The sequence below is a fragment of the Caloenas nicobarica genome, chromosome Z, assembly GCF_036013445.1.
Source record: "Caloenas nicobarica isolate bCalNic1 chromosome Z, bCalNic1.hap1, whole genome shotgun sequence".
Lineage (NCBI taxonomy): Eukaryota > Metazoa > Chordata > Aves > Columbiformes > Columbidae > Caloenas > Caloenas nicobarica.
In genome coordinates this window covers 77,758,510-77,773,906 of record NC_088284.1, presented here as the reverse complement: position 1 = coordinate 77,773,906, position 15,397 = coordinate 77,758,510, and the positions used below count along the sequence as shown (strand labels likewise).

At 39.1% G+C, this 15,397-nt stretch overlaps 1 protein-coding gene across 4 annotated transcripts in view; it reads left to right on the top strand.

Moving 5' to 3' along the window:
* The window catches only part of SSBP2 (single stranded DNA binding protein 2), a 193,800-nt gene that overhangs the window by 163,519 nt on the left and 14,884 nt on the right, over nt 1-15,397 (top strand). For 2 of the 4 annotated variants that reach the window (XM_065657718.1, XM_065657716.1), the window contains 5 exons: nt 254-308; nt 3,930-4,000; nt 5,223-5,301; nt 8,342-8,370; nt 14,083-14,181. In XM_065657718.1, coding sequence (XP_065513790.1) covers nt 254-308; nt 3,930-4,000; nt 5,223-5,301; nt 8,342-8,370; nt 14,083-14,181 — 333 coding nt within the window. Of the gene's footprint in view, nt 1-253; nt 309-3,929; nt 4,001-5,222; nt 5,302-8,341; nt 8,371-14,082; nt 14,182-14,347; nt 14,415-15,397 lie in introns of those variants that run through there. The other 2 variants (XM_065657717.1, XM_065657719.1) reach the window with 2 other exon arrangements.

Genomic DNA, 15,397 nt, shown 5'->3' with positions numbered 1-15,397 from the left:
ACTCACAGCATGACACAGAGTTATTGACTAATGGATATTCCTCTGCTTGGGTCACTCCATACATTAGAAGTCTGTGCCAGAGCTTGCTGACCAGTTATCTTGTCTTAATCTGTGATGAGCTGTTTTGCTAGTTTATCAGAAAATGTGCGTGTTTTTACCAGAGTAACGATATTTCTTTTATTTGTACTATGTTCATTTTTTACTCCGGTATTTTTTTTCTCTCATGCTAACTGACATTTTCTGCTCTCTCTAGGGTCCTCCAGGAGGTGGAGGGCCGCCAGGAACACCTATCATGCCTAGTCCTGCAGGTATTGAAATATACTCGGAAATAATAAAATATAAGGAATTTCAGGAAGTGCACAAGTGTTTTTTCTGACTTTGATTTTCATAAAGAATCAGATAATTATAATTATTGGTTTTATACTTTCTATATCAGTTCTTTTACTGCACTTTCACTCTAATTCCATGCTGTGTTGTGATGCAAAGCATTGTATCTCTGCAGTTCAGAGCAATTCATTTCTCTGGCTTTTGAGCCCACCTTTTCTTGTACAATTTCAGCAAGTTAAAAATGAAAGAAGTCACAGTCTTTGGTTTTGGTTTTTGTTGGTGTGTTTGTTTTGCTGGGGTTTTTTTTGTGGGTTTGGTTTCTTTTTTTGCCAATGTTCTTTGGGATAATTTCACCAGTTTGGAAATCAGGAGGTTTATGAATCTGGTGAATCAAAGAATCACAGAGTGGTTGGGGTTGGAAGGGACCTCTGGAGATCATCCAGTCCAACCCACCTGCTAAAGCAGGTTCACCAGAGCAGATCACACAGGAATGTGTCCAGGCGGGTTTGAATGTCTCCAGAGAAGGAGACTCCACAACCTCTCTGGGCAGCCTGTTTCAGGCTCTGGCACCCTCAAAGTAAAGATGTTTCTCCCCATATTCAGATGGAACGTCCTGTGCTTCAGTCTGTGCCCGTTGCCCCTCATCCTGTCGTTGGGCACCACTGAGAGGAGTCTGGTCCCATCCTCTTGACATCCACTCTTGAGATATTTATAAACATTGATGAGATCTCCTTTCAGCTTCTCTTCTCCATGCTGAACAGACCAGCTCTCTCAGTCTCTCCTCATAAGAAAAGTGCTCTAGGCCCCTAATAATCTTCACAGCCCAAAACGTCCCCTGTAGTATCTTATGGGATCGACCTGACTGACAATGTGGCTCTTGAGCGATGTGCTGCATCCCACGGCTTTGTGTCCTGACTGGCAGCAGGATGATGCTGGACAGGTTGCTTTCCTCTGTCTTGCAATGGAGGAGCGAGGCCCCAGAGGAGCCATCGTCATGTCCTACCAGTGATCTGTTCCCAGAACTTCAACTACCATGTTGTTTCCCCAAGGAGCATGGTCTGTATCTTGAAACTGAGTCCGCATGGAGATTTTGTCCATGCAAAAGATTGGCCACATTCCTACTAAGGTTTAAGGAAACGAGGAGGATGGGAGGATCCGGGATGGCTAGCTAGCTTCGCAGAGCTTAGAGATGATCAACGAGGTGTAAGTATTTCCCTCCATCAATATTCTTCAAAGATTCTGATAATAATGAAAATGGAACTGCAGGATGTGGAGGATGCTGTCCTCCCCCACAGATATCCTCAGAAATCTGAAACAAACTTATTACATCTTGTGTAACCCAGTATTCGATAGCTACTCCTTTTGGCCAGTTTCTGCCTTTCTAACTCACTTTCATCAACTAAGAGGAACTCGTTCACCCCAGTGACGTTACAGTCTCCTCAGTGCTTATGTCCTACATGTTGTTGCTGTCCTGTACAGCACAGAAAGGTAGGGAGGTTTCCTAACTGGCCATGAAAGTTCTTGCACTGATATAATATCTTCATTAAATACAATTCCAGGGCTTTAAAAAAATCAACCTAAGATACTGAGTAGGTTTTCCTTGTTCATATCATCAGTGAAAAAGAAAATTAGTGCAAGCTGGCATTCAAAAGTTTTTACGTAAAACAAACTTATGGACAGGCCACAGTTTTTAAAATAGTTGCCCCTGCAGTTGTGCCACGTTAGGCTGTGTGCAGCTCAAATAAAGCTGCTGACAGTGGTTCCCATTTTCGGTTAGAGACTCAAAGATGTTTTGAGGGTCTGTTTTCCAAAGTATGAGAACACTTGGCCACCCAAAAATTTCGCAAAGGTGTTTACTTGCCTTTGAGACAAACCAGCTCTGAGGGTTACCCATCGCCCAACTGGCCCGTATGTGTTTTGTCATGAGGTAGCAGAACATGGGGAGAGTCAGGGATCTGTGTTGCAAAAGGATCTAGTGGTTGGAGAACTTGTTGCATACCTCATTGAACATCAAAAATAACTTTTTATGTGCTAATTTTACTTTGATAACTAGGCTAAAATCTTTCTGTTCCTCTTCTTTAAAAAGCGTATTTGAAAGCCGCGGTGATACATTGTGCTCTGCATATAGTGGAATTATTTACTCACCAAAATTAATGAATGCTTAGAAAATTGTCTCAGAAAGATTAAGGAATAGACAAAGACCTTGATCTTAACTGCCCAGTGTGTGTACAAATACATTCTTGTGCTAGGTCAGGCCACATTTCCACTTCCAACACATTTCAGTCTGGTCTTGGCTTTCTCCTTTTACTACTTCTGACTCACAAGTCCCATGTCACCTTATCTTGGAAAAGGAATTACAGATCAGCAGTGTTTTTTGTGTATGTCGTTAATCTCAAAACTCTTGGTTCAAAGAGATGGAGTGGTCTTTTGGAGGAGTTAAGTCCAGAAAACTAAGCTATTTTTAATTCTTTTTGCAGATACCATAGAGGTGCTGATTTTCCAGAGTTGGCAATATTTTTTTAAATTATGCTATCCCCTTAGGGATGTATTTAGACCTCCCTTAGGTCATTCTCCTCTCAGTAAGCTTTTTCATTACATGGCCTATGTCTTGTCAAGTTCTCTTGGGAAAGGTTTCTGCCTAATTTGTCTACTATCTGCTACATTTTTTGACTTCCGTTTCTTACAAATATTTTTGAAGGGTGATAATAAGACTTCGTGTGTGTTAGCAGCGGGGATAAGTTGGAGATCAGAACGAATAATTTGTATCTACTAATGGTTCTTAGACGTTGGTCTCTTAAGTTCAACCAGAAGAGTTATGTGGGTTGTCTTCTCTGTATGTTGTTATTTAAATCTTGCTCCACCTGAAAGTTCATGTGCATTGATTGGAGGGAAAGGTCTGAGATGCAATACAGCTGCGTCAACATCTGGCAAGCCCAAGTGAAACTCCTGGCAGAATTTACCGCTGTAGGCATCAGGCTGTGCCAGAGTGGTTTTGTTGGGCTTGGACTCCAGGTTTTTTTTAACATTGCACCGTACTGTACCGTGAGGATACATCAGTTAAAACTGGCCTTAGAGCAAGGATCTTTGCATAGTGTTTGGCTGGTTAGATATATCCAGCATCAAAGACTGACATGAATGAGAATAAAAAAATGTCATTCTCTATACCAACTTGCAGTCTGTTTAACAAGAAGCTGTTTATCATTTATTACAGATGAAAAAAACAAATTACAGAAAGTATTGATAAGAAGGAAACTCTTGTTTTATAGAGACTGTTGAAGATGAGTAAAGCAGTTTGGAACTGCAGGAAGAGGGTTTATGGAATTAAATAGTTACAGATACTTGGTGATTTATAAACCTTTTAACAGTCATACATAAAACTATGGTCTAGAAGTAGTCACTTAGGGACCATTGCAATTATTTCTTTTCATAGCTCTGTCGTGTGGTAGCAATAGATAGAAAGGGAATGAAATCTTCCATTATATTGCCACTGTGTATCAGTGATTCAGGCACAGAAATAATATTAATAAAATGACAGGAAATGTATTAGGTGAGTAGTTTTATTGAAAGGTATATATTAGCACTAAAATAATCTCTTATTACAGATTCCACCAACTCTGGAGACAACATGTACACTTTAATGAATGCAGTACCACCTGGACCCAACAGACCTAATGTAAATATGAATAGTTATATACTTCTTTGAATTATACAGCCTTTTTTTATCCAAACAATATATTTCCATCACATATCATTAATACTTTTAAGTTTTCCATTTATATGGGTGTCGCTTCAGTTGCTTCCCCCCACCATGTACTTTTTGATTTTTCCCAAATCAATCATGCCAATGCATGCCAAATAATGGTTGGAGCATATTTTTCTACATGGAAAAGGCCTAAGAAGCTTGTGCATGTGGATCTTGGGGGCAATAGACTTCTGTGTGGTAGGATGTCATCCTAGGAGCTGCCACAAAGCATTAGTTTCTGAGGGATTCAAACTTTAGTTATAAAAAAGTATCTACTCCCGAAAAGGCAGGATGAAATTGCTGAAAGTGACTCAGTATTATGTTGCCCTGCTGTTCTGTAAAAAAGAATGAAAATAATACCTCTAAGAAGAAACAAACTTCCCAGCTTATCCAAATGGGATGTTAAGAATGAAACCTATTGATAACATTTAAGTATTTGCCTAATTAACTAGTTAACTGATGACTACTTTAGCCTAAATTTCATTAGTTCTAGAAATGACAAAAGTCTGGATTCTTAGATAGAACTTGTTTCTTCTCCGATTTTTCTCTGTTCCTGCAGTTTTATTGTATTTCTCTGGTTACAATCATATTTCATTTAATTATGATCTATATTATAGGCCTTTTGAAAAAAGAGCCAGCAGAACTTAAAAATATAGATATTTAGATATTGCTAAATCATTACGCAGTGAACTGTAGAAAATCTTCTATAATGCTAATGCCTTCAAGTTTTTGAAGAACTGAATTTAATGTTAAGATCTGAAATTGGATGGAAACTGCTCATGCTTATTGAAGAGAATTGTAAAATTCCCTTAAACTTCCATGGGAGTAGAAATAGGTCAGCACCAGCAAGTTTCAAAGTTATGCACCAAGTGTTTAAGTAAATAATAAATTATTCCTAAATTGTATTCCAGCCTACGGAGGTGAGAGTCTCCAAAAACCATGAAGGTAGCATTAGAAAAAGTGAACAAAAAGAATTATGTTTATGCAGTCTTCACACGAAGGACTTGCACTAGACTTGCAACATTCAGAGCTGGGACTGTGCATTTTTCCTTTTTTGTTTTTTTTAATTTTTTTTGAGGAATTTTTTTAAATTAGATTATCTACAAAAAAATTGTACAGTAATACCAGTTTTTCATGTCTGATCCTTTTGTAGTTTCCAATGGGGCCAGGGTCAGATGGACCTATGAGTGGACTGGGTGGAATGGATTCACATCATATGAACGGATCATTAGGTAATGATAGTAAATATTACAAACAGTGTGAATTTTCAATGACTAATGCCATTTTCTATGACTAGTTCTCTGAGTTGTGTGGAAAACTGTATGTAAAAATCTTTTAAAAGCTGAAAAAGCTGTATATACATCAATAAGTATTGAGACACTTTTGAAGCATGTGAGTTGGCACACACAGTGTAGCTCTGGAAGAAAAATACTGTATTTTATTTCTATAAGAGGATATAGTTTTAATCTAGTTCATGAAAACCACTCTTAAAAGCATACCATCACAGTAGGGTGGAGATGAAGGTTTAAGAACCATTTTTATTTATGTCTCTTCCTCTTCAAAATTCTGGGAAGGTCTCATTGTAACATGGCGGTGCATGTTCTTATCAATTACCTGGAAGTAAGTTATTACATATATTGATGCATGTGTTAAACTGTTTTTATCCCAACATATTTATATCCTCATTTGTTCTATAATTAGACATGTATCTGTCAAGTATGAGTACTATTACTCCATCTCCTTTAGCAGCTTCAGACAGGTGCCGTTTTTAATGCACCCAAAAGAACATGAAATCTTGTCAGGATATGCAGAGGCTGGAGGAGGAGTGTCCTGTTTGACATTTGATACTCTGATTTTTGAAGGACTCGTATCTAGAGGAGAAGCCTTGCACAACTCTGCAAAACACACACTGCTATATCTCCTGACTATCCTGGGAAATTCTTTGCTCTTCCTCTTTGCTGGAAGGATGATAGACACTTAAAATGGATTTAAGAAACAGGCCACAGCTAAATAGATTGCATGTATACCTTCCTCTTCCATACCCACAAGGTAAATAAATACCTTGCGTTTATGTCTGATCACACCGTAACACCAGGCCAGTGGCTCCGAATGCAGTTCTTGTGTTGTGTTCTTCACTTCTGTCTGCAGCAAGGGGTGTTGGTCATGCAGGCAGCAATGGGGGAGAACTTCAGGCTTGCAAAGACTTCTGGTCTCTTCTTCCGAATAAGACTCCTGCAAAGACTTCTGGTCTCTTTCTTCTGTCGCCCTTGTCCACCATCTCATCTGGCAGCCGGTCCGATGCCCACACAGGACACCAGCAACACCCTGCTGAGCAGCATTTTCCTTCATGGGGAGAAACCCAAGTGAGCTAGTTGCAGGTCAGGCTGGCAGAAGCCAAGCTACCAATGTTCCCCTCGCCTCTGCCCCCAGAGAAAAGCTCTGTCACCTCCCACCACAGGCATGGGCCAACCTAAACTCCATACCGTTCAATTCCATGCCGGGTGGAGATCCATCGCTTCTGGCCCAAAACATGGAGGTTGTGAGATAGGAAGTATAAACAGGTAAGAAAGGAGAAACTCAAAGAGGTTATGACAGGGTGAGGAAAAAAGCTGAGCCATCCAGCCTCATTCAGCAGACATCTTCTCTATGATTAAAATTCAGCAGTAGGCATCTATCTCCTGATAGAATTATATTTTTTCTAGCAAAGCATGTCCCTGAAATTCCTAGATTACTTTGCATAGAGACACCTTGTGATTTTATGGCCATTCTCTACATGGCACAATCTTAAAATGGATTGTTGCTTTAATTAATAATGATGCACATTACATTCAAATAAACTGTGTAAAAGGTAATCACATCTTTTCTTGTCACTTCTATAGCCTGAGAATTGTTTCTTAGCTAAAAGAAAAATAAAATTGAAACAGTTATGGAAGGATTTTATGTGTACCTAGAATTTGATTGGGTTTTTTCTCCAGTGAAAATGATGACATGCTTAGTCAAATTAATGATAACTGCCTTTAGGGGTAACTTCATGTCTGAACTGGAACCTGAGTTGTTTTAGGAGAGGAGGACTGGGAGAGATCTGCTGTGTTCATTTCTGTGCTGCAGTTGGCAGCTGTGTCTCATAATCAAGTGGATGAATTGGTCCACATCCATCTTGAACTCCTCCAGCTTCTTTAACCACAAACTTTCTAGTGCCTATCTCTTCATAGGTCTGATGGTCAGAAAGAAAGCTTTTCCTGATTTCCACCAGAATTTATCCTTTGGGCCATGGTAAAATGATTCTTCATGTATTTACAGAGAGAAATCACATTCCTTCTCAGCCTTAATTTGCCTGGCTAAGTATAGTAAGCTATTTTAGTCTCCTCCCACAACTCCCTTTTCTTGATTGTTTTTCTCTGATATCCTTCCTTCTAGTTTTGTATTCAGTACTCTTCTAAAGTTTGTATTTCCTGACAATAAATGGCCAGAATTCTTTACTGTCTGTTGTTGCTGAAAATGCTTTTCTGGATATATCCATCCTAAAGTTATATTTTCTTTATTCTTCGGTTTACCTGAGTTAGAGCTACAGCATGTGAAAAAAAAAATCTTTTCAATAGTCATTATAATTAATTTTATTTGGTTTCTGTTAATCTAGTGCTCAGGATAATCTGTTTTTTTTTCTGAAAGATACTGTCATCATCTGTATTTATAATGCATCAAAAGTTGGTATCAATTTAGCCGATTTCAGTAGTAGGCTTCTGCTTCTGGGAGTAAAGACATTGATGAAACTCTTCTGGCCGACCTTAGACATAATTGTGGTCTTTTTTTCCCCAGGAATATCAGCTTTTACTAGTTAGCCATGATTTTGCCTTTTTTTTTTTTTTCTCCAGCTGAAGCAACATTTCCCGTAGGTGGATATACCTCAAATTAATTGACTTACCTGCATACTACCATTGCTAATGGGACAGGGAGGTTGGACAGATGGTTTCTCAAGTTGGGCTGGTCTGTCTCATCCTGAAAAGGTGCCACCCAAATAACTGATGCAGATCAGAAGTGTGTCCTTCATTGTTTTCTCACTTTTTATATCAAGCGTGTACACAGACAAAGGAATTAAATCATTCAACACCGACTGTAAACTTCTACTAAGAGAGACATTGGGAAGGAAGTGAGATGACACGTGGTTGGTTATGTTTTAAAATATTGCTGTTGCATTATGTTTGTACTATGAAAAAAATTATTAGATTAACTTCAGCTCAAAACTAACCGAATAATTATCTGTTTTAATTTAAGGCTCAGGAGACATGGACAGTATTTCCAAAGTGAGTATCTAATCAGATATTTGGAATTTTTAGAATGTTTACTGTAAACGTACTTTGTTATGAATCTTTTTATTATGTATCTACGTTTTCTGCTTGTCAACTCCTTGAATGCTATGCAGACAGAATTAGTACTGATTGAAAATTAAAAAACAATATAATCAATAGGAAGTATAAGTAGATTTATTCCCTACTGCATAATATTGTGTATTAATGAATGTCATTGATTATATCCGGTTCATAATCTGATTGATCATCCTATAATCTTCCACACTGTTAAGACAAATGAATATAGTTCTAATAATCAATTATAGTTAAATGTAAATTTGGGAAAATGTCATTAAGACATTACTCTTATTCATTGCATGATTTCTTTTATCACCTCTGTAAGACAATGTTAATATCTTAATCATTAGTAGAAGTTCCTAAAAGCTAGACTAAGAAGGAGTTTCAGATGAAGCACTATTTTGGTATCACAGCCATTAAATATTCGGAAATCAATGTGAGTTTAACCTACAGGGGTTTTGCATCTGCAAGAATAATATTGTGCTTGAATGTATCACTGCTTCCATAAAAATAATGCCACTGCATATGTGATCATCATTAATTTAGGAATTAATGAGCTTATTTGGTATTGATAAAGTGGCATGCATCTGTCCCCTGCAAAACACTATGTTTTGTACTCAGTGTCTTCAGATGTAGCTGACCAAAACTAACAAACATATCACTGCAACCCAAACTATTCTATGATTCTACAACAGTCCCCCTGCACTTTTGAGCTTTTGATCTATAGACAGAGAAGTCAATGAAGACATAGCTTCAGTTAAAATTTTATAACTCATTCATTCGTAGCAAAATTCCTCACAGTCTTCCAAGAAAGGAGTATGAGTTTGTTTTGAGCGTAGCAGCTGCCGGTGTGTTTTGGTCACCCCAGGACCGAGTGCCGCGGTGCAGTCGATAGGTCTCTACCAGCGCAGACGTCTCCGTTTCAGGTCTGCCTAAGGCTGGTCGCTGTGGTCCCGCAAGGGACCCTCCCGTAGGTCTGTGCTGGGGAGCTGTGATGAGACGCCAACACGTAGGCAACAAAACGCTCGCCCAGCTTCCCACAGGTTAACACTGAAGTTTGCAGGGTGAATTCAATGGGAATACACTTCCAGCTGTTCAAAAGGCAGGAATCATTCTTCATTTAGTGATACACATTTGTAAATCCAAAGAGGAGGAGGTAGGACCCTGTACGGTTCCCCAGTTTGTGGTCTCGTGGCTGGGCAGCATGGAAGAGGGGCAGCCTGTGAAATGTGCTCAGTGTGTTATCATTCCTGGAGAGAAGAACCTCAGCAAACATGACCTCAGCAGCATCTATAGCAATCCTATATTTTGGTACATTTTAAAAATCTCTTATCATTTTCAGGTTTTGCAAAAAATAAAACAGTGGTTTGAAATGACCATGTTCCCTTAGTTGTGCTGTGCTTAGGGATGCAGTGAAGGATTCAATAAAAGCCTCCAATGAGATAATAAGTGTCCAGCACTTTTTAAATCAATGACTATCGTTTTCTGCAGTGCTTTTATTGCAAAATGCAGCATCTTCTAAGGAAAAAAAAACCAAAAAATGTGCCATAGGATTATTTTTAAAAGCCTCTATTCATCCCACTGGCATTAAGTATCAGTATATGTGCTAATACAAGTATTAGCAGCTCTGAAAACTTGGATCTAAAAATTTTCCTGAAATTTTGTTGTCCATAATAAATAACTCATGGAAATCATCGCATCAAATGTATGTCTTTTTCAAATAGCTAAAAGAAAATTGCTTTTTACTTTGGAAGTAACAGAGTTGTCCTGTAACACTGTTACGTATAATGCCTTTAAAATATCTATTTAAATTTAAATATTTAAATGTAAATATTTAAAATATCTTCTGAGTAGCAGTGCCCAATAGGCAGCCTGTGTGGATTGCATTGGTAATTTCAGGTAGGTTGCAGTACATGTACTTTTGAAACTTGAATGGAAAAGTTCTGCTTGCAAGGAATAGTAGTTTTCTGGGGTTGATGCATGGAAAATTATATGGCTGACTTCCAGTTTTGTACGCAGTTACCAGGATTCTTCTTGCTGAGGCAACAGTCTCCCTCGACACATCAGCAGTCTTGCAGTTGGCTTTTTTACAAGTAGATTTCCAGTGACGGAAATTGTTCACTGAAGTTCTCACAGTTTGGGGTGTGCGTTGCTAGATGCTCAAGTCATAGAATCATAGACTCACAGAATGTTTTGGGTTGGAAGGGACCTTCCAAGCTCATCCAGTGCCACCCCTGCCACGAGCAGGGACATCTTCACCCAGATCAGGTTGCTCAGAGCCCCGTCCAGCCTGGCCTGGGATGTCTCCAGGCATGGGGCATCCACCACCTCTCTGGGCAACCTGGGCCAGGCTCTCTCCACCCTCAGTGTAAAAAATTTCTTCCTCATGTCCAGCCTGAATCTCCCTCCTTTAGTTTAAACCCATCACCCCTTGTCCTGTCACAACAGCCCCTGCTAAGAAGTCTGTCCCCATCTTTCTTATCGGCCCCTGTTAAGTACTGAAAGGCCACAATAAGGTCTCCCCGGAGCTTCTGTTATCCAGGCTGAACAACCCCAACTCTCTCAGCCTGTCCTCCCAGCAGAGCTGTTCCAGTCTTGGATCATTTCTGTGGCTCCTCTGGCCCCTCTCCAGCAGGTCCATGTCTGTCCTGTGCTGAGGGCTCCAGATCTGGCCAGGCACAGGACTTCACTGGCTTAAAAGCATATTAGAGGAGCTGATTATCAGTTCCCAGGAGATGAAGAAAATTAATCCAGTCTTGGTAAAGTCAGTACAGCTCACAGGATTCAGAGCCATGTTTTCTAGAGAAGATTTTAATTTAATTGGCTGAATGGCAAAACATGAAGTTTTTAGGAAGTAGATTGAGATGGGGGAAGTAAATTATCTGAAATTATGCATATTAAATAAACATTAATAACCAGTGTTTCTTGCAGTGCCCATGGAATTTGTGCAGGCATCAAAGACATACTTGCTTTGGAAAAACTCAGCTAGTGCTACAATGCTAGAGCCCATACTGGCCATAAAAGCACCCCAGGGGAGTTGCTATAAAAGCATTTATGTTAGGAATTTGAACCTTGGGGGCTGGCATACTGTAGTGATAGCAGAATTTCAAAGCTTTGTGCTATACAGAGCAAGATAAAATAGGGGTAAATTCCCCCAGGAATGAACAAAAGTGCAGGAGCATGATATAAAATAGATGTGACAAGACCTTAGTGGGTTTTAAACTTTATATTCATAGATTTCAAGGCCAGAAGGGACTGATACGCTTGTGTAGTATGACCTCCTGCATAACAGAGGCAACAGGACTTATCTGAATTAATTCATGCTTAAGGTACAATAGCTCTGGTTTCACTAAAGCAATAGTTTTCAACCATTTTCAAGCTGTAGATCCCTGAGTATTTGCTATGCTAACTTCACTGGATAGCAAACTTAATAGTCAGATGTTAATTGACTAGCTAGGCTTTCAGTTGTCTTTGGACGTGTTGCGCAGTTATTGGCGATCACAGTTTCAGAAGCAGTGAACTAGACTGAAGAAAGCAAAAGAGCAAAGGTTCTTGACCCAACTCTGCAAGTTGCATTTCAGTTGCTAATATAAAACCAGGAATGCCTGCGTGTCACTTATGTAATTAATTTTGTATTCAACCTATAACTGAAAATAAATACACTGAGCTGATCCCATAAACATACTTGGCCCTTCAGACTGCAAATGGTGATCTTCCCTCAGGGGAATATGGTGAAAACGTAACAGCAGCTTTTCTTTAACCATACAAAATACATGGCAAAGAGGACAGTATGTACAGCCATCACACATATCACTCTGCTAATGTAGTAGCAAAAAGTAACTGATTTCAGTATTTGGTGAAGCTGGGAACAAGGCTTTTTGTTCTCTTTGGAAGTGAAGTAAACCCTGTGGAACAGTGGAATATGTTGCAATATTTAAATTTTGGACAGTCGTTGTCATGGGACTTCATGATTACAAAGGAGAACACGAGGAAATATGGTATGGAGAAGCAGAAGTCATAGCTATCCCATCCCATTTTCTGTTCAGTGACTACCCTACTATACATCTTTAGAGTGCCAGGAGAAGCAGCCTTTGTAGTTGTGAGGAAAAGTGCCAAGAAATTAAGAGGACTTTCTCTTTTTTTAATGTTTGCTATTTTTCATTCAGAGTTTGACCTCTTGCAGATTTAGTGATACTGAACAAAGACAGCATGCAAGTATTTTCAAAGTGCAGAAGACCTTGGGTTTTTTTAAGAAAAAAATCTCTGTGCTAACAGATGTAGTATCAGGATTGCAATTGAGAATAACATAAGAAAAAGAGAACGAATTCACTTAGGATTCTTACAGCCATTATGATTTGGTCACTTTGATCAAGAGTGCTAATTGGAGTTGTGTTTTGTTGGCTTGCCCATTGACTGCACTAGGTTTCCATTAAATTTATTGTGACATACCATATTCGCATTTGTGTAAGTACATCTCAACAGCAATTTTGCATTTAATTTTTTGGAGGAGGGGGGAAAAGCAACTGTGATAGATGGAAATGTTTAATAATATGTTCATGACTTCACTCCCTCCTTTCCCTGATTGCTCCTTTTCCACAAATCCTCTATAAGTAGGAATCTTAACAGTGACGGAAGGAGAATCACACATGCTCCAGACATGGTGGCGTAACACGAATCACCTTTGTAAAGAAACTTAACTAATTGTAGTGTCTACAATAATCATATATTAGCTATTGACTTACAGTAATTTCTATGACAATTACCTCATTTTACCCTTTCTGTAAATAATTGAATCTTGAAAGCATTTCCTGAATATTGCAGAGGTGGTTGTACAGGAGCACTTCTTTAAGAAAAGGGAATTTATCTTCAGAAACCTTTGTATTGTTTTTGTTTATTAGCATCTCAGTTACACCTAGGCACTGAAAGGTGGATTAAAACACTGTGGCATTGTGCTCTGTGCAAGCAAATAGCAAAGTACAGCTCCTCCTGGAAGTGTTTGCAAGCCCAGTCCAGTGCTGAGCTGTTAGTCAGGAGTCTTTTATCTAAATCTCTATAGCTTTTTTACCTATAAACACTGTGTATTAGCCGTGCTTGGTGAAGTGGTTTAACACTTGAACCACACTTGTGAACTACTTGTGAAACTGCATTTCAATAAACGGAACAGGACGAACAAAGACCCCAGGCACAGGCTGCTGCAAAGGTCTGTGTAGACCAGATCCATCCATATGTCTGCCTTCAGGTACATATAAGTCACAGACATCAAGGCACACGCTCATAGAATTCACTGAATTTGACCTCACGATTTAATGTAATGACAGAGCTACCTCATGTACAGGTAGCTGCAAACATTTATAGCTTTTCCCTCCTTCAGTGGAGAAGATGCTGGCTATGACTGGAAAACAAGAATTGCAGGGAAATAATTATTGCTTCATGGAAGAAAAAGTTGCTTCACAGGCTAAAATTAGTGACTGAATCACGCAGAACTCTGCAGAGGCTTATTTTTCGTCTTTGAAAATCCGAGTGCGTTGCACAGTGCATCTTAGTACACAACAGTATCGTGTAGAGCGTGCCTTTGGCACACGTGGTGAAGCTGCAAAATGAACTGAAACCTTCAACACTTACCCTGTATTTTAAAATCTTATTTAACAGAACTCTCCCAGTAATATGAGCATGAGTAATCAGCCTGGCACTCCCAGAGATGACGGTGAAATGGGTGGAAACTTCCTAAACCCTTTTCAGAGTGAGAGCGTAAGTATTTTTTTTACTTAGGTGGTTTTTTGTTTTTTGTTCATTTGTTTACTTCGTGAATCTGTGTCATTTTGTTTAAAAAAAAGGCAAGAACAAACAGTTTTGCAGTGTATTTGTAACGCAGTACTGTGCCTTACATGTTTTTTGCTATTTTCTAAAATTACAGTATTGATTTGACAAAAAATTCTGCAAAAGGCTGCTGGAAGTTGAGCTGAAACTGGAAAATGTGGGAGGTGTGGATGTACTGCAGAAACTCTTTCTAGATGAAGAGGTCAGCTGTCAATGAAAGTTAGATCTGTCAAGCAGTAATAATAATTACACCTCACATATTCAGCAATGCACAACAGGCATTTGTCAGGCAATATACAAGCGCCCTAAATATGTATAGTTGACAGACCTTATGTCTGAGTGTTTCAATGTGTGGCTGCCCAACCTTTGACTCCTAAACAATGTGTTTTGCAGGGAATGTCTTTCAGAATAGAATTCACACTGAAGTGTATAATTAGAGCACCAGTAGATAATCATGTTGCAAAGATGCAGTGTGCTGTTAGAGCCAGAAGAAGCAAAGGTTCCCTCTAGTGTTCATTCGGGGACAAATGATGCTTTTTTTAAAATGGAGAATGCTTGAGGCAGCAAAAGATGGTGCAAAATACATTTACGAAGCAAGACTGGAGTATTCTCATACTCATGTACCTGAAGCTGGGTTTCTGAATCCACATGTAGGTTCCTAGATAGGAGTGACCTGATTTTTCAGAAGTGCTGAGTGACTTCAACACTTCTGTTCTTATAGGAAATCACTGCTGCCAGAAGTGAGCGCAACTTCATTAACTGTGCCAGTGGTGAACTTCAGCTCAGAAATCATGATGAGTAAACAGTTTCTGTTAGATCACAAAACAGTAAAATTGCATGGCAAATTTCATGGGAATCAGATTTTGAGAGTTTTTTTGGATTTGCTTCTTTAACTAGTGAAAAGGAAGAGTTTCTGCATGTTCACTGTTGGTGTCATCATAAAGAGGGCACATGTTCAGATTGTGTGGAGTATTGGAGAAAATTGGTTTGTACAACCCCAAAAGACTGATATTTGAGTATCTGCTAAAAAGATAGTAATCTCAAAACCCCCATTACATGCAATCCTTGGTCACGTTAATCCTTGACTGTCAATTTGGCACATGTAGCTTGTACTGAGGGCTTCTCAGCAGGTAGGCCAGTGCACCAA